At 43.8% G+C, this 20,134-nt stretch overlaps 1 protein-coding gene and 1 long non-coding RNA gene across 2 annotated transcripts; both read left to right on the forward strand.

Moving 5' to 3' along the window:
- Positions 1-2,904: 2,904 nt before the first annotated feature.
- Positions 2,905-7,577, forward strand: LOC142158180 (uncharacterized). Its single transcript, XR_012692735.1, has 2 exons — positions 2,905-3,078; positions 7,298-7,577. It is a non-coding gene; the product is annotated as an uncharacterized LOC142158180 (long non-coding RNA).
- Positions 7,578-7,673: 96 nt separating this feature from the next.
- LOC142157930 (uncharacterized) lies at positions 7,674-11,002 on the forward strand (the record flags this gene model as incomplete). The annotated part of the gene is given in 6 exon segments (XM_075211440.1): positions 7,674-7,691; positions 7,693-7,803; positions 7,883-7,982; positions 8,103-8,200; positions 8,362-8,473; positions 9,573-11,002. Coding segments are annotated over 6 exon segments (1,758 nt in total), but the record flags the coding sequence as incomplete, so codon positions are not given.
- Positions 11,003-20,134: the final 9,132 nt, after the last annotated feature.

A 20,134-nucleotide genomic window follows, 5' to 3' on the forward strand; every position in this document is an offset into this window, starting at 1 on the left:
AAATGTAGGAGTTTATGGTGAAATATTATAACGTTATGTACGTTAGTGAGATCTAAGGTTCAGGTCACAGGAAACATATCATGTCTGTTATCATTCTAATTCCCTATTTATCCGCAGACGGTTCAATCGCCTAAAGGATCGCACCTTGGGTATGCTAGATATGAATTATGGGGAATAAATAATCTGAAATGGTATTGTCTGTGTAATGTAAATAGACCAGTTTGAACTAGTTCTTAGCGAGAATATTAGTATGCATCTTCTGGAGAGCTGACCCCCCCACCCTTGGATGGCATCGTTTGAACTGGCCAATGATCTGCATTACACTGGACCTTCCTGAACCTATGGAAACATGCCAAATCATCTGTATTGTTTTCACTGTATCACTTACTGTATATAAGCAGACGCTCTGGACAGCGGGGCAAGAGGAGGAGGACAGAGGGAAGAGGAGGAGGACAGCGGGGCAGAGGATGGGGACAGAGAGCAGAAGAGGGGGACAGAAAGCAGAGGATGGGGACAGCGGGGCAGAGGAGGGGGACAGCAAGCAGAGGAGAGGGACAGAGAGCAGAGGAGGGGGACAGTGGGGCAGAGGAGGGGGACAGAGAGCAGAGGATGGGGCCAGAGAGCAGAGGAGGGGGACAGCAGGGCAGAGGATGGGGACAGAGCATAGGAGGGGGACAGCGGGGCAGAGGATGGGGACAGAGAGCAGAGGAGGGTGACAGCGCAGAGGAGGGGGACAGAGAGCAGAGGATGGGTACAGCGGGGCAGAGGATGGGGACAGCAGGGCAGAGGATGGGAACAGAGAGCAGAGGATGGGGACAGAGTAGAGGAGGGTGGCAGAGGAGGGGGACAGAGCAGAGGATGGTGACAGCAGGGCAGAGGAGGGGGACAGAGATCAGAGGAGGGGGACAGCGAGGCAGAGGATGGGGACAGAGAGCAGAGGAGGGGGACAGAGAGCAGAGGATGGTGACAGCAGGGCAGAGGAGGGGGGCAGAGAGCAGAGGATGGGGACAGCGGGGCAGAGGAGGGGGACAGAGAGCAGAGGATGGGGACAGCGGGGCAGAGGAGGGGGACAGAGAGCAGAGGATGGTGACAGCAGGGCAGAGGAGGGGGGCAGAGGATGGGGACAGCAGGGCAGAGAAGGGGGATAGAGAGAAGAGGAGGGGAACAGAGAGCAGAGTATGGTGACAGCAGGGCAGAGGATGGTGACAGCAGGGCAGAGGATGGGGACAGAGAGCAGAGGATGGGGACAGCGGGGCAGAGGAGGGGGACAGAGAGCAGAGATGGAGCACAGCGGGGCAGAGGAGGGGCACAGCGGGGCAGTGGAGGGGGACACAGCGTGTGAGAGGGCAGAGGAGGGGGACATTGTGAGAGAGGGAAGAGGAGGGGGGACAGCGTGACAGAGCAGAGGAGGGGGGACAGCGTGGCAGAGGGGGCAGTGTGTCTGGTTGCAGAGGGGACAGTGTGTCTGGATGCAGAGGGGGCAGAGTGCCTGAGGGCAGAGTGTCTGGATGCAGAGGGGGCATTTTTGCATACAACTAAATAAGTATTTCTGTCCTAACCTAAATACTTATTACAATTTTTTGACCCAACTACTTCTAAAACAGGACTGCTCAATAATTATTTTGGAGGGGTGCCTTGAAAAAATTTGGAAAATCTAAGGGTGCCGCGGACTGCAAAAGTTTGGAAACCTCTGCTTTAGAGTGATGAAATTGATGGGCGATGTTACTCTCGTGTGGTTCTTTGTGTTTCTGTTCTTAGTTCGGTGGGGTGATCCTGCAGTAGCTAATTTTTAGTGTTGCTTCGGAGTGAAGTGGTTGCTTGGAGATATTCCTCTTGTTGGGTAATGGGTTCTGTGGAAAACGCCTGAAGTAGTTTGCCCTGTTGTTTTGGATCTTGAGAAAAAGATCAAAGTGGCAATGTTCAAGTATCACTAAACCACTCCACTCTGAAGGAACATCGAAAACAATCCACTCTGTGAACACTCAACTAAACTAAGAAAGGGAACACAAACTACCAAATAAGTATGACAAGTTTGTCACATACTTGTTAATCCTTTGAGTGAAAAAGTTCTCACACTCATTTGGTACTTTAGAAGCTGAAATGTCTAGGTCAGACATTCCCACCTATGGATATCATATAGGGTGGTGTAGCATAACATGGTGGGATCTATAGGTGGTGTGGAGTTGCTGGTGTTTGTCACATACTTGTTAATCTTTTGAGTGACAAACACCATCAACTCCACACCACCTATAGATCCAACCATTTTACACTACACCACCCTATATGATATTCATAGCTGGGAATGTCTGACCTAGTGATTTAATCGTTTATTACACTTGCAGATTGAGATTGATATCAAACTAATCAACAACATGCATTGGAGACAGGGATTGTCTTGAACAGACACTCAAAAATGACATTTGTCCCAGAAAAAAAGGATTATGGTGCTTTCTGATACGAGCATCCAAGCGTGACAAGTGACTATCTGGTAGTACAAATAAATGCTATATGGCTGCCTCCTTTGTTATGTCCCTGCCTGTGTGTGCAATATCTAGCATAAATCACAAAGAGAGGACAGGGGACAAACAGTGTAGTAACCACAAATAAATTTAAATTGTGAAATAAAGGTTAACTGCATACCAAAAACATACTTAAACGTGCTTATCTGAAACCATGTTTAGGATCTTTCTTTAGCCTTCACTTATTACGAAGAAAAAACAAAACAAAAGTTGATCACAGGGATGAGCCAATCTCCCTCCACTGTAGCGTCACTGTTTTTTATCTGTAACACCCATATTGTGTCTGGGAGGCTAAGGGAAAATGGCCGCCGCTCTCCGGCATTGAGGACAATACACAGTTTTAAATATATTAGCCCCCGTCGCCAATTTCCACTTGAAGGGGAAGGTCAGTAGAGATAATGGGTGAGGGGAGTTGTGTGAGGTCCCGTAGTCTCCCAGACACCGTATTAGTGTTAGAGACATATAACCAGTGACGCTGAACAGGGGGCGTGGCCACATGCTTTATCAGGCGCCATCTTAGAACCTGAAGAGCTGCATCCGGGCCTTGTACAGGGTGGAGGTAACGGCTTTCTATAATAATATATCAGACAGCGGGAATTACCTCCATAGAGTTACACCATGTTTGTGAGGCGCCTCCGGGCGATCAGGACTTCATACATGCGACGTGATCTCTCGCAACAACTGCTACATAATGCCAAGAGCATGTTCCTGCGATGTACATTTCAGACTCCTTCAAACTTTTATCTCAGCCATTGACCCACCCCCTTCTACCCCTTATACATATCACAGTTTAGCTTCTGTTCCCCCAAGATACCAGCACCTCCCTGCCCACCCTACATTTAAGCACACCATCAGTCCCTGCAGGTATAGCCAGTATCCCACTTGTTACACTCTGACTGTGTTCCGCTGCAAAGCCCCCACTGGATATTCCTCAGACCAAATACTAGGCTTACCCACCACCTATCATGAGATCCACATTCATAAACACATCCATAGTCCACCTTGCACCATTCCACTCTGCTTTGTTCCACCCATTTGTAATTGTCACAGGGCAGACACCAATACATGGTAGGAACAGCATAGAGTCTACTGCCCATATTACGTTCACGTTCCCAGTCTACCTCATACTTGCCAACATTTTCGAATTGGCTTCTGGTAGCTGCCGGGGGAAAGTGGACGTGCAGGGGGCGGGGCTTCGAAAATCGCGTCATTTTGGACCCGTAATGATGCAAAACGCATCATTTTACAGTGGGGCGGGGCCAAATGCAGCGATTCTGGGTGAATCGCAGCGTTTGAACCGAATTCAGATCAGGGAGATTGCCACACTCTCCCGGGAGTCTGGGACACTCTCGCGAAATGTGAGAGTCTCCAGTTGGCAAGTATGGTCTACCTTTTACACTAAATCGAAAATGAGCAAATTCATTACAAACGTTTAATACACAGGGTAGGAACACCCGGAGTCCTTCCTGCAGTCAAGGAAACAGACACCATTTGTTAGCATTATACTCTTTACTATACATGTACAACATATGTGACCCACAACGTTGCGGTCTCAGTCTTCATGCAGTTATCACAGGCAGGGTCCTATAATCCAGGTGTCCCATTTAATTCTGGCTCAAGACCATCCATAGATTATTATGCTAAATTTTATTCATGTCACGATTATCTGTATCTGTCATAATACTTACTGTAGTCATGTTTGTCATATCTGTAAGATGAGTGTCCAGTGCTACGGAATCTGTGGCACCTTACAAATCGATGATGATGATAAGCACTTTGAAAGTATGATCTCTAAGTTGTGAACCATTATGTCCAGAACTGTCGTCCTAATCCTAGCAATATAAGGAGACATTTCTACTCCACTTGTCCACAGGGCTATCACACCTCATATACCCTAATACACTTTATTACACAGGTTATAAATGATAGTCTTTCCTACATGCTATCAGAATTGAGCAGGTCTGAATCTGCTGTTCACAACTGCAGCCAAGCACTTGCCCTTACCATAGTCACCTGTGGAGTCCCTTAGATCCTTCCCTTCACCATAAACGGACATCCATATCATCAGGAGCCCCTCCTGCAACTCCTCCCCCCTCCATTCAGTACAGAGTGTCTGGATCCCTGCCCTCTACCCCTCCCACACACACCTACCTCCGCCTCCCCCTCCTTCAAGCTATTTACACACCGCCATTACTACTGCACAGTCAATTATACTATATACTTGAAGAAGTCTACAACCAGGAAGAAACGTGTTGGATTTTGAAGACACCCACAACCAGCAGCGTTTTGTCACCTATGTCCTACCCTCCAGATTACTTCAGGAGCTCTGCTGAGCACAGCCACTTGGCTGCAGATTCCCTACACAGTGACTTAGCTCAGCCTACAGACAACAAGCTCACCGCATGTGACCTGTACTATAACTGCCCCCCACACTACCTAGTCACACATACCTTACCATTATAGATTGTGCCCTATTACTGGTACCATCAACATTTTATTTTTTCCACTGGTTTAAATAGTCTCATTATCCACCAAATGTGCACAGCACATCTTCCTGATCCTCAACTGCTCTTTTAACATAGAAAAATAAATATCATCACTTCCATCTCTTTTGGGGGGCAAAACACCAACCACATTCTGTGACTCATCTCTCATCTGCTTCTTCAATAGGACAAAGTACTTCAGGACTTAATCACGGAACAAGTTCACCAATACCCAATAAGCAATCACTTTATTGCAGAGGAACCCCAAAAATTTGTCACTTCGGGACCACCAAAATAAGAGCAGAAAGACAGAACCAAAAGAGAGGAACCTCTCTAGACAACTTCATCACTTTAAAGGATAAGGGGGTTATGGGTAATTGACGTCATACCCGGAAGTGGAGCCAATGAGCGGCGGTGCCGCGAGCGCTCTCTTACCACTTTTTATGTGGTTAGTACTTTAGACTTATTACAATAGCGCTATCCATTTATTTAGTGTGGGAATGCAGGGCAATCGCTTTAGCTAGTTTGTGCATTCGTAATTGATTAGATTACATGCACGATTATTATATCCCGTTCTACTATTAGCTATGGATACCAAGGGAGAGATATAACATTACATATCTGGTGGGGATAGTACCTTCTAAATAAGACGCTGTTTTTGGCACTTTAGAGCAATAAATACAGCTTTATACTATTCGTTTTGTCACAGCATCTATCCTTGATCTTTGGGATCACTATTAGGGGCATATTCAATTAGGGTTCCGGTCAAGTGCGCGTTATTGCCGGTATTATGGTACCGCAACAACGCAGATTTTCGTTCGCAGCCCATAGAGTTATTGCGGTAACGTGGATTAAGTTTCGCGGCTGCTCCGGCGCAATCTCGCCGACCGGAAAGCTAATTGAATATGCCCCAAAGAATCCATTCCCACCAGTGTTTATATGCGATATATGTTTTAGAGGAGATTAGATAAGATAATCTCCTCAAGTTATACTGATTGAAGTAGGATCAGCAAGTGCATATCTATTGGGTCGTAATGTGATTAAACAGACACTATATAATACATTTATTTAAGGAGATCCAGATTATTATTTTTGCAGTCTCAGAGGTCATCCTTGAGATCTTTGGGATCTATCTATGTTTACAGTTGCACCCAAAATATGGTTTAACAATGCTTTGACAGCAATCTCCAACAGTTATTTAATGTTTTAAGCCCTGATATAGTTTTCCTCTTTATGCTCTCCCATTGTAAGGGGTACCAATATTAGTTTTCATGTGTCCGAATATTTTATACACATTGCGGAATAAAAGGTGACAATTAGATTGGTATTACAGTTGATTCAATATATGATCCTTGCTTCCCTATCTGGCTTCCACTATCCATGGTCTTTTTAAAAATACACCACTATGTTTTCTTTTCACATACCATCTTTTTCTTTCTTTTAATATTTCTTATTTTACCAATGAGGTTAAATAACATCATTTGGATAGATAAGTTTTTATGATAATCAATAAAGGCATTTGCCCCGAATAATACTAATATATTTAAATACATTTACTTCCTTAGTTTGGATAGGAGTGCTCTGACAATCCATTTCTTTCTCTTTGTTTTTTTTTTAGCTGCCTTTAGCCCAATGTTAGCTTGTTTTGTGGGGAGCCCAAACAAACCAAACACTTCAGCCAGAAAATTGGCTCTCCTTGTCGCTAAAGTTCTTGGTTTGTTAAACTGCCACCCCTTCTGTTTCTGTGTGAGTTTGTTTCACCTTTTTAACATATGGGTGGATATGAGGTCCCAAAGACAATTCCATCTTGCTCCACTTTTCTTTTCTGCCACTGCTGTGTGGCAATGTTTGCTAGATGTGCTATGAACTGCCGTGTGTTTGTGTCGTTGCTCTGTCGCTTAGCATCCAGCCAGTTTGTTGCATTCTTTGGCCGAAAGTATATGAAAATAATATTGTGACCTGTGAGGTAGTCAAAATTGACTGGAAATTAATGTTATTGAGGTTAATAATAATGACGGAACAAAAAAAAGCAAAATTATATGATTTTAGCATATGTTAGCAATTTTTCTAAATAATACTGATCAAAAACCAAAACACGCAAGGACGGTTTTGCCAAAACCAAAACACGAAGTTAATACAGATCCAAAAGAAAAACATGGAGGTCAGTGAACATCTCTAATTATTTGTTGCAATTATCTTCTGTGAGATCCTCTATAGAATGATTTTTTTAAAAAATTTATTCTTCCCATGAGCCTTTTCTCTCTGGCTCACAGGATGGTGTCCATTCTCACTTAGGTACTTTCTGCTCTGCCTCAGTCATCTCAACTGAACAGCTGTAAATGAGCAGCAGGTAGACAGTCTCAGATAGAAGTATCAGTCCCACAATCTTCAGAGGTGTTGGGGTGCGGCTGTAGATAGAGGACTCAGATAGGTGGACTCACTGAAGGTGTCTGGAGCTGCAGAAAAGGTAAATACTATATACACTCCACTTTCTGGTAGATAGTAAAGTTACATTTAGGATATGGGTCGTAATTATAAAAATCGAACATTATTATTATTTTGCACAATTAACACCTTCATTCATCTTAATTCATCTCTCATTACACAGGATTACAGAGTAGTGATAAAGAGATCTGGTGAGTGTGTGATCCCCAGGAGCTGCTCCTGTGTTTCAGGAGTATTGAACAGGCCCTAGAGCCCCCATCACTGTGCCTGAACCTCATTCACTGATACGTCGGGGAAACAGTGACCAGAAGATCCTGGAACTGACCAATAAGAACATTCACCTGGTGACTGGAGAGGTGAATGCTGAAAATGGGACGTAATACAGTAACATTAGGGGATGTGTCTGGATAATGACTGTGTCATTGTGTATGTTAGGTTCCAATAAGGTGTCAGGATGAATGGGAGAATTTAGAAGGGCCCAAGGGTCTGTACGAGGACTTGAGGATGGAGAATCACCGCATCCTCACATCACTGGGTAAGAGGAGATTTTCATCTATTGTAAAAGAGGAGAGCCGTTTTGAGGGCCACCTAGATATACACATTATCTGATAATCATATATAAGCAACGTACTCAGTCCCTGTGTGTTTCCTACAGATGGATCCAGTAACAGAAATACCCCAGAGAGATATCTCAGTCCTTTGTATTCACAGTATTGTACACAGGAAAATCCCATTGTCCCACAGGAGTATCAGGTAGATTTTAGGATCTCGACAAATACCAAAATGACTATTCATTATATTATCTGTATACAAGCTGTGTAGATCTTATATACTGATATTCTTCTGTTTCATATAATTTTATTAAATCGGTTATGATTCATTATGATATTTTTATTATTTTGTGGGCTATTTAGGATGACGTCTTGACTGATATTAAAAGAGAAATTATAGATGGAGAGGAAGAGACGAATGTGAGGGGTGATCAGCAGTGTAAGGAGGAGGAAATCCCTACAGATATCAGCACAGGTGAGTAATAAACAGTTATTATACAAAAGAGTAACATATTCTTTTTATTCACTCACAAAAACAAGAATTTATTCTACAGATTCCTCTGTCAGTGCAAACTAATGAGGAAAAAGTATCCGTGGGGAAGTCAGGAGCCATCAACTCCTATTAGACTCTTGTTCTCCTCCTCTCATCATATTATTGTGTGCTACCAGCCCAGAGATCTCACCAGTCTCCTCCTCGCACTGTCTGGTATATCTCATGGGATGTCAGTCTGACTTCATGAAATTACCCATGAACCTTCTGTATACTACCTCCTGTGACAGTATCCATAACCATCTCCCTGTACTACCACATGTGACATTACCATGAATATTTTATCCTCGGCTGTATATTATCACTGAAATACTAATGCAGAATATGAGATTATTCTCCTCCCGCTAAGATCACATACATCCCATTACATAGTACACTTCACTCAAACTCCACCTTCTCGCACACACCTGTTATTGCACAATAGCTCCTATCCAATCTATGTGCTTGGGTGCTCTATACAATTGCTCTTTATTCTGCTGATCTGACTCTGTATGGTGCTTTGGCCTTATACTTTACTTTGTGCTGTTGCACATCTGTGCCCTACTCCATACTCCTAATCTGTCCTGATACTCCTCTGCTCTGTGCAAGGTTGTAAGAGCTAAGAGCAGTGTAAACCCATATCCAGGACTCGCTGTTAGTTTAACCCACATCTACTCTACTTTTGAGGCTTCAGGGTTAGTGTGCGAGATCAGTGTGTAGTTGGACAATGTCACTGACTAATGAGGTTTCCTGGCCGATGAGTGTTCTAGGATGCTGGCTGGGCAATGGTATGCTTAGGAAATTGTACTCGCCAATGTCCACATTTTGGCTGGAATTGCCCAGGCTGGATGCACTTTGCATGTCACTGTGACTAGGTTTAAGCAATGTGCTCAGTAGTGCAGTTTTCTAATTATAGTGAAGTATTTGTAGTTTGCATATTGAATTTAAGCAGCTGGACATTTCAACATTCTCATAGTATGAAAATGTTGGGAATTTAAAAATGTAAAATAAAATGTCTGTATCCATACACTTATTTTATTTCCAGCAGATGGATGCGTACACAGGAATATCTCAGAGGGAAAATTAATTTTGTCTACGGATTTTGAAACAGAAGATAACATCACACATGATTCTCCAGGAGGAAAGCCCACTACCCTAACTGTACATACAATACTTCACAGAGCAGATAAATCATCTGTTCCCTCTAACCATGAAGAATATTCTCCTGATAATATAGATATTTTTACACATAGTATAGCTCATACAGGTGATAAAATATTTATATGTTCTGAGGGTGGTAATTGTTTTACACAGAAATCAAATTTTTTTGCACATGAGAGAACACATACAGGCAAGAAGCCGTTTACATGTTCTGATTGTGGGAAATGTTTTAGAGTTAAATCAACTCTTGTTAAACATGAGAGAACTCACACAGGTGAAAAATCGTTTACATGTTCTGAGTGTGGGAAATGTTTTACACAGAAATCAAATCTTGTTGAACATCAGAGAACTCACACAGGTGAGAAACCATTTACATGTTCTGATTGTGGGAAATGTTTTAGATTTAAATCAACTCTTGTTAAACATGAGAGAACTCACACAGGTGAGAGACCATTTATATGTTCTGAGTGTGGGAAATGTTTTACACAGAAATCAACTCTTGTTAAACATGAGAGAACTCACACAGGTGAGAAATCGTTTACATGTTCTGAGTGTGGGAAATGTTTTACACAGAAATCAACTCTTGTTAAACATGAGAGAACTCACACAGGTGAGAGACCATTTATGTGTTCTGAGTGTGGGAAATGTTTTACACAGAAATCATCTCTTGTTGACCATCAGAGAACTCACACAGGTGAGAAGCCGTTTACATGTTCTGAGTGTGGGGAATGTTTTAGATTTAGACCATATCTAGTTCAACATCTGAGAACTCACACAGGTGAGATACCATTTACATGTTCTGAGTGTGGGAAATGTTTTAGAGTTAAATCATCTCTTGTTGAACATCAGACAACTCACACAGGTGAGAAACCGTTTACATGTTCTGAGTGTGGAAAATGTTTTAGACTTAAATCATCTCTTGTTCAACATCAGAGAACTCACACAGGTGAGAAACCGTTTCCATGTTCTGAGTGTGGGAAATGTTTTAGAGTTAAATCATCTCTAGTTCAACATCTGAGAACTCACACAGGTGAGAAACCGTTTAGTTGTTCTCAGTGTGGGAAATGTTTTAAATGTAAATTATCTCTAGTTAAACATCAGAGAACTCATACAGGTGAGAAACCATTTTCATGTGCTGAGTGTGGGAAATGTTTTACACGGAAATCATCTCTTGTTGTACATCAAAAAATTCACACAGGTTAAAATCAATTGGATATGAAAGTTTACTAATATTGTACTCTATTGAAAAGTCATTTAATTATAATACTTCTATTTTAATTTACCTTATTATGTTTTGTGTGTGTATATGTATGGATGTATATATATAAAGAATTTCCAACTGTTTTTATTAAACAAATAAAAGGGGTACAACAAATCTTTGTGTCATCTAAGTACTTAAAATACCATATCAGAGGTATTTTTCTACATTTGTTATAAGTAAAACAAACATTTTAAGTATCACAATATCCTAGTTCTTCATTTCTAGTATCTTCCAAGTATTATGAAGAAGAATTGAAAATGAAAAATTACGTTTATTACCTGCATCACTGTGCACATACTAGTTTTGTATACTGTTCCTGGAAAGCCCCGTTAAATGACCACACACTTTTATATTTCATAAGCCACACCTACTCTACTTTATAGTACAGCGACATCCAATTCTCTCACAGTTCTCTATGTAATATTTACTGTCTCATGGCAGTATAAAACCCAATATCAAAATGCAGATATTTGTATGCAAGAGCATTTACTTACAACATTGTTAAAACAGTTTTTAATCTTACGCACAGTACATACAACAGGGACGGCGCCTGACACATATATTCTCAATAGTACCTCACACTGCAACAAAGATATGATGTATCTCAAATGGGGGCCAGTCACTGTGGCCATAATAACTCATAAAACACAAACGCCACTTAACCATTTAAAACACCATATTCCTGTTTAAAATATCCACACCATCCGATAAATCATATGCACAGTTCTACAATTCTACAGCATTGCAGGATATATAATGGTTAGGGATGGGTACAACACAGCATAATGCATACAGCATTGCTGTCACGACTTAGTATAGCGTACCTGCTATCGTTGGCACTACTCGGAGGAAGGTGCAGAGTCTAACGTGTCCCTGGTATTCACCAGGGACCCCCGCAAGGAGGTATGGACTCAACTGCAGGAGACACGCAGGTAGCGGTCCTTCCGCGAGCCAGATAGCGAAGCACGAGAAAGAATTGTCAGACAAGCCGGTTCGGTAACGGTGCAGGCAATGAAGTTACACAAGGAGAATCCGAAGGGAAAGTGAGTCAAGCCGGGTCGGTAGCATTCTGGAAGCGCGGTACACAGGGATATCCATTAGGGGTAGTCAAGGCAATCCAGGTCACAGCCAGTCAGAAATCAGGAGACAAGCAATAAACTAGAACACTGAGGAAATACTGGAGACAGGGTAGAGACCTGAAACTCTGGCACTGGAGGGAGAGCCAGGAGGGATTAAATACTCCTTTGGGCCAATGAGAGGTCTATGCGCTGTCATAATTAGCGCCTAGCGCCCTCAGTATAGCGTTCCGTTGCTAGGCAACGGGAGCGCTCTATAGTAGCTGTAGCCGACGGCCAGTAGTGATGCGCCTAGCAACCAGATGCATTATAGAGAAGATACAGGCGGCAGTCCCGTAGATTGCGGGCGTCGCCTTACAATTGCCGGGGTTAGCAATCAGCATTGCACTAGGTCAGCCATTATGAAAGCATGGAAGGATTAAATCACTGTTCTTAGCTGATAACACAGAACAGCAGCATTATATGCTGGCTATATAACCATTCATCTCTAAATTCACAATTTCTTTCAAACCAATTCCTGTAAGCAGACACTTCTATGAGCCACAGTATAATCTGTTAACAGCACAGTATCTCCTACTATGAACTCTATTTTGTCTAGCGTTATAATGCTTACAAATTCATATCCTAAAACAAACCCACAAATTGTCCAATTTTTCCTTAACTCCTATATTGTTCACTCATAATCACCTACGCTATCTCACAACCATAATTTTGCATAAAATGCATACAATTCCTATTTATGAAACAATCCCAGCATAGTCACATATTAATCACATATCACAATAAACGCTATTGTCTAAACTACAAATTTTATTCTGGACAGCACATTGTCTCATATCTAAAATTAAAATGCATATTAGCCATAGTCTACACCCTTTTATAAATACAATAATCTTAATATAAACTACAGTCTCCATCATCTACCATTTAATCTACTCCACGTACAATGTATCAATAGTATTTAAACATCATTTACAACATCCCAGCGTAATTTAATCTAAGCACCCTTTCTCCCAGTATGCAGCACAACACTTATACACCAGTATAATGCACATATTATACAACACTTTTTCTCAAGTCACCATATCCACACAGGGCCACACGGGCCTGGGGCTGAAAATTATAAAGGGCCTATCGTGAGATGTGCCATCCACCGGAGGTGTGGCCGTGGCTATCACCATGGAGGGTATAGCTTGCACTTCACTCCAACCACCTGCATCTCCCTCCCATATTCCCTTATATAAAGAGTGCACCACTAACTGGGTCACACAGCATGTATGTGAAGACTGGATATACATCCCAGCTGTCCCTCATGCCGGGACAAGCTCCTGGCTGATCAGGATTCTCCCCTAAAATCATGACTCTCCTGATGGAATCAGGACAGTTGAGAGGTAAAAGTATGTTATTTTATTGACTATTGAAGATAACAGTACAAACAATGGTTGATGTCTTTTATTTATAAAGTGCTTTGACAGAAACATACATGAAAAATGTTCTTTCTCTGTTATCCTTTGGAGGACACAGGGGACATTGGGGTATAGAGTAGGGACCGGGCGATAGGCACTTTAAACTTCTGTTTATCAAGCCCTCGCTCCTCCCCCTCTATACCCCACTTTCTGTCTCCTCAGTCTAGTTTAAGTGCCCGGTGAACGGGCTGTGTCTGGGCTGCTGAGCAGCCCACTTCTGTTTTTTTAATTTATTTTGTGTTTATTTATAGATTAATCGGAGACTCGTGTCTCCTGTTCCTGACAACTGGCGGCTCTCTGAGCCGCATAGCAGCTGTCAGTCACCGCCGGTGACACTCCCGGCTGCTGTTTTGGAGGCTCCGGGGTACAGTAGCCCAGGCTTCCCCTTCCTCCCTTTCTTCCACTTGTTAGAACACTCTCCCGAACCTGCACTTAGCGGGGAGAGTGAAGAACATAGCGCAGCATGTCTGCTTGCAGCGCACAGCATGGACGTCTGGATGGGGGTATCGGAGGTGCTGTGGAGGTGCCTCCTTTGCCAGCCTCTCTCTGCCATAGTTCTCATGCCCTCCTAGGAGCCAGGCACAGTTGCCGCAGGCTGTGTCCGTCCTCCTGTTCTGCCAGCTTGCTGACTGCAGACACTGCGTGAGGAGGGATGGCAGCAGGTAAGTGAAACCCTCTCCGAACACAGTGCTGGAAGGGGGGGGGGGGTACAAAATCGCAGTTTGTCCCCTAAGCAGGCTGCTTCTTACTAGGAGCAGTCAACAAAAAACAAAAAAAAAATCAATTTTTAGCTCAGGAGACTGGGTCAGGCTAGGATAACTAAGATAGTGATAGTGAGTCTTGCTAGGCACTGGATTGGTTGAGGGGGTTGTCTTGTTGGACGCTTGCCAATCCAGTGCTGGGCCCTGGGGGAGTGGTGTTCCTCTATTGCACTTCCTCCATGGTGATCTCTCACTCCTTTGTGTGCAGACACCAAAATAGCCATTTTATAGCTCCAGCTTCTCCCCTTTTCTGTCCTGTAAGGTAAAGGGTTGGGGGTTATTGTTTTCAAAAGTTTGTCTTTTTCTCTGTGGGGCTTTATTGGCTGTATTGCAGGCTCACTTTCTGTTCAGTTTTGTGTGCTGCTTGTTTTCTATATTGTGTTTTGTTACACTGTTTATTACACTGTTTTATGTGTATTTTGTCCTATCTGTTAACATGTCAGATAGGGAAAAATCCATGCATGGTAGGGCTGGTGTGACATCTATGTGGAGTTTCACCTGTGCTGTCTGTCACGATAAGTTCCCTTCTGGTCAGTCAGGCGCACAGGCTCTGTGTGCAGCCTGTCGACCTTCGGAGAGCACACCATGTTGCTGCTTTAAATAAGGCAGAACCTGCCTGGGCTTGGTCTCTCTCCAATACGGTGACTGAACTTTCTCAGTTGGTGCGGTCACAGGCGGTGGCCACTCCATCTTCTGATTCCGCTGGCACTGTAGCGTATGACAAGGATTCTGGTTCGCTTAGTCAGATTTAGAACCAGCTTGGGTACAGGGTCTTGCATTCTCTGTACAAGATTTGGTTGCAGTTTCTTCCTCTTTAGAAAGGATGTTGCATTCTGCCGCACCGTCTTTCTCACGTAAGTGTAAGAGTGTGTCGGCACCCCTTCAGGGAAATAAGTCAGGTTCTGACTGTGGTTCCCAGGAGGAGTGAGAATTAGCAGTGGATTCTGACATGGATGCTCCTTCGGTGATGGAGGAGGTTCATTCTGATCGTCAGAGTGTGGAGGAATTAATTCAGGTTGTGCGTCGGGTACTTGATTTTCCTAAGAAAGAAGTTCCTGACGCAGAGTCTTCTCTTTTCGCGTGCCACAAAGAGAAGTCTTTTTGTTTCCCGGCTTCTTCCAAATTGGAAGATTTGTTGACAGAGCGTTAGGCTTCCCCAGATAGGAAGTTCCAAGTATCTCGCTGACCACAGTCATGTTATTCTTTTCCTCCTGAAGTTCTTGCTAAATAGAAGACGCATTAGCCAAGGTAACTACAATTCCTCTTCCTAACGCAGCCACTGTTAAGGATGGTACAGACCGTACGGTTGAAGGTTGAGGTTGGATTCTCAACTTCAAGAAATCTAAGTTTATCCCATCCCAACGGATGATCTTTTTGGGTATTTTATTCGCCACTCAACTTCGACCGGTGTTCTTACCTGTCACGGTCTCAGATGATCCCGAGTCTTTACGATGCGAATCCTAGTATCTGCACAGTTTAGTGTTACACTAACAGGGCGCGGAGTTTAACGAGCAGATGGTGTTCGCCAGGAACTGCCGCAAAGCAGTATGGTCTTAGCTGCGTCTGCTCGCATGTTGCGGCTCCTGCCAGAGTACTGAGCGAGACCCTCTTGGAAAGGCAGGAGATTAGAGCAACTTTGATAGAAGTGTCAGCCTTGCAGACAAATAAAGTAGAATAGTTGGTACCTGAGTAGAGTGTCAGCTTTGCAGACGAGTACAATAGAATAGTCGGTAACAGAGTGGAGTGTCAGCTTTGCAGACCAGTAGAGTAGCAGGTACTTGAATAGAGTGTCAGCTTTGCAGACGCGTAGAATAGAATAGTCGGTACCTGAGTGGAGTGTCAGCTTTACAGACGAATAGAGTAGCAGGTATTTGAATAGAGTGTCAGCTTTGCAGACAAATAGAGTAGCAGGTATTTGAATAGAGTGTCAGCTTTGCAGATGAGTAGAATATAATAGTCGGAACCTGAGTGGAGTGTCAGCTTTGCAGACGAGTAGAGTAGCAGGTACTTGAATAGAGTGTCAGCTTTGCAGACGAGTGGAATAGAATAGTCAGTACCTGAGTGGAGTGTCAGCTTTGCAGACGAGTAGAGTAGCAGGTACTGGAATAGAGTGTCAGCTTTGCAGACGAGTAGAATAGCTGGACTTGAATAGAGTGTCAGCTTTGCAGACGAGTAGAATAGCCGGACTTGAATAGAGTGTCAGCTTTGCAGACGAGTAGAATAGCCGGACTTGAATAGAGTGTCAGCTTTGCAGACGAGTAGAGTAGCAGGTACTTGAATAGAGTGTCAGCTTTGCAGACGAGTACAATAGAATAGTCGGTACCTGAGTGGAGTGTCATCTTTGCAGACGAGTATACAGGAAACTAGTAGCCACTTCTTAGGTACCCAAAGGCAACTGAGAAACGCACTGAAAGTTTGGAGGAAGTGCCTTTTGTATTTGGCGCCAGGATTGCCTGGCCAATAGGAGGGCGGTCATAGATTTTATAAGTTGCGCAGACCCGAATCCAAGATGGCGGCGCCCGGGACGGAGCGGACCGCCGGAGCCAGGTAAGTTTGCCGGGGGTCGGGTGAGATGCCCGATACCCTGGTGGGTGACATTACCTCAGGACAAGATTCTAGCCTTGCAGAGGGTGGTAATATCTCTGTTGGCGGCAATGAGGCCTTCACTTTATTTCGCCATGAGAGTTCTGGGCAAGATGGTATCGACTTTTGAGGCAATCCAGTTTGCTCAGTTTCATGCACGGTAGTTCCAGTTGGAACTTCTGTCGCAATGGACCAAATCCCATCTGAATCTGGCGGGCCAGGTATTCCACCTGTCTCCGCAGATGCGTCAGTTGCTTCTTTGGTGGTTACACAAACAGAATCTCGCCAGGGGACGCAAATTCTCAATTTGGAATTGGACTTTGATCACAACGGATGCCAGCCTTCGAGGTTGGGGGGCGGTCTGTCTTCACGCTCGATTTTAGGGTCTTTGAACTCAGAAGGAATCCAAGCTTCCAATCAATGTCTTGGAACTGCGAGCAGTGTTTTATGCTCTCATGAGCGTGCAACACTTACTGCTGGGAGTGGAGATTCGGTCAGACAATGCCACAGCAGTAGCATACCTCATTAATCAGGGCAGCACCAAGAGTCCCTTGGCCATGCGGGAGACAAAAGATATTTCAGCGGGCCGAGGTTCACGTTCCGGCGCTCCCAACCATCTTTATTCCTGGAATAGAAATTTGGAAAGCAGATTTCCTAAGCAGACAGACTCTGCACCCAGGAGAAAAATCCCTCCATCCGGAGGAGTTTCAGCAGTTAGTGGAACGGTGGGGTCTGCCGGATGTAGACATGATGGCATCTCAGTTGAACCACAAGGTTCCCCTCTTCTGTTACCGCGCAAGACACCCCAGGGCAGTCGTGGTCAGGGCCATCTTTTCCATTGGGCACGATGGGCAGCTGCCCGGGGCCCCACGGGAAAGGGGGCCCCATAGGCACGACTCTTAATGAGAATAAATAATCCTGCAAAAGATAAAAACCTACAGAAAAATCCTACAAGGGTCACTGAGCAAGTACATCTATCTATCTCTATCTCTATATATCTATATCTGTATCTGTATACATCTATAAATCTATATCTAGGGGCCCCGGTGCACTGCTTTGCCTAGGGGCCCATAATGTTGTTAAGATGGCCCCTGTCGTGGTAGATGGTATATTTGTCTCTTGCAGGTACTGCTTAGTGTACCTTTTTGCCACTGGTAGCCATGCTTCTGCGGGTGTTAAAAAAGGTAAAGAGAGCGTGTTCCTGTCCTTCTAGTAGTGCCGGATTGGCCGTGGAGGGCCTGGTACACCGATGTGCTCTCCATGGCAGGAGCCCGGCAGTGGCAGTTGCCGCTATGCCCAGACCAATTAACGTGAGGTCCTTTTCGTCATCTAGGTTTACAACGTCTGGCATTATTGGCGTGGCTGTTGAAGCCATGATACTAAGAGCTACGGGTTTTTCCAAATGTGTGGTGCAGACCATGCTCCGTGCTTGGAAACCGGCTTCTGCAAATATCTATCATCGAGTCTGGAAGACATATATTGGCTGGTGTGAAAAGAATGGATATCCTACTTCTTTTCGCTTGGCCAGGTTACTTAGGTTCTTGCAGGATGGCTTGGATGCAGGTTTGCATTTTAGTTCTCTTAAGGGTCGGGTGTCAGCTCTTTCGGTCTTCTTTCAAAGAAAGCTTGCTGTCATTCCTGATGTGGAAACTTTCATTCAGGGTGTACTCCATGTACAACCTCTATATGTTCCTCCAGTACCACCAGGGGATTTGAATTTAGTGTTGAATGCTTTACAGCATCTGCCTTTTGAACATTTGAATACAGTGGAATTTAAATTTCGAACCTGGAAAACGGTTTTCCTTTTGGCCATTTCTACGGCACACAGAGTTTCAGAACTTGCTGCTTTATCTTGCAAGTCTACTTTTCTTGTTTTTTCATGAAGATAGGGCAGTTCTTTGAACCAAGCCCTCTTTCATCTAAATTATTACATTGTCATTCCTGCCCTGACTGATTCTACGTCTTCATATAATGATAATTATATTCGTTATCTCGATGTTGTCCTAGCATTGCGCATTTATGTGAAAAGGTCTCAGAAGGTGTGCAAGACGGAGGATCTTTTGATTCTCTATGATGCTCACAAAAGAGGCTGGCCAGCTTCTAAATTGACTATTGCTAGGTGGATTACAGCTGTTATTCGTCAAGCTTATAGTGGGGCTGGGGAGCCTGTCCCAGATAATCTCCGGGTTCACTCTACAAGGTCTGTAAATGCTTCCTGGATATCCCGTCATGGTGCCTCCGGTGAACAGCTGTGTAAAGCGGCCACGCGGTCCAAGGATGCAAGTTTTGAAAGAAAGGTGCTTCATGCCGTTTCTTCTGAGCGTTCCCTCTCGTGAGGCGGTCCTCAATGTCCCCAGTGTCCCCCAAAGGATGACAGAGAAAATTGGATTTTTATACTTACATAAAAGCTGTTTCTCTCAGTCCATTGGGGGACACCAGGCGCCCGCCCTTAACGCTTTGGTTTCTCCTATTATTTGAAATGTTGTCTTATTGTTAAGAGAATGTTATTTTGTTAAGTTTATTCTCTTTTCTTGTTTTCTCTATCTCCGCTTTCCGTGGGCTTGGTTAAACATAAACTGAGGCTGAGACAGGAAGTGGGGTATACAGGGGGAGGAGCTAGGGCTTGATAAACAGATTAAAGTCCTAGTCGCCTGGTCCCTACTCTATAACCCAATGTCCCCGGTGTCCCCCAATGGACTAAAAGAAACAGATTTTACGTAAGTATAAAAATCCAATTTTTTCAGGTCTTTAACTTTGAGCAAAGTACAGGGTGCTGAAAACTTCAGAAAATTTAAAAAGCAAAATAAAACTTGAATCTGTGACTATATATATATATTATAGCAAAGATGCCTATTTGCCACAGCTCTCCTGCATAAGGACAGGTGAGGTCCTGGGAACGCTGCAAGGGAAAGTTGAATACAAATTCTCACAGTCTTTCCCATAGCACACAAACACACAGGTGTACCATATGTGTGTTATTGATTTATTGTCTGTGATTGGTTTGCAGTGTTTGGGTGTTGTTTGTTTTATATTGGTGACATGCTGCAAGAGCTGGCCAGTCAGTAGAGAGCTGGACTGTGTTTAGCTTAGCATTAGGGTAATGAGGAGGTTTAAACAATGTGGCATTGTTTACTGGTGTCATCCTGACTAAGTATTGCTCTTTATTATGATGCAAACAAAGCACAGTTTGATTTGAAGCTGTGTGTGTCTGCTGTCTGCGGAGTGTCAGTGCCAGAAGTACTACAAGTGGTGTCAGAAATGCTATAGTAACTATACAGATTTTCTTGTATATCTGGTAT

The sequence above is a fragment of the Mixophyes fleayi genome, chromosome 5 (genome assembly GCF_038048845.1).
Source record: "Mixophyes fleayi isolate aMixFle1 chromosome 5, aMixFle1.hap1, whole genome shotgun sequence".
Lineage (NCBI taxonomy): Eukaryota > Metazoa > Chordata > Amphibia > Anura > Limnodynastidae > Mixophyes > Mixophyes fleayi.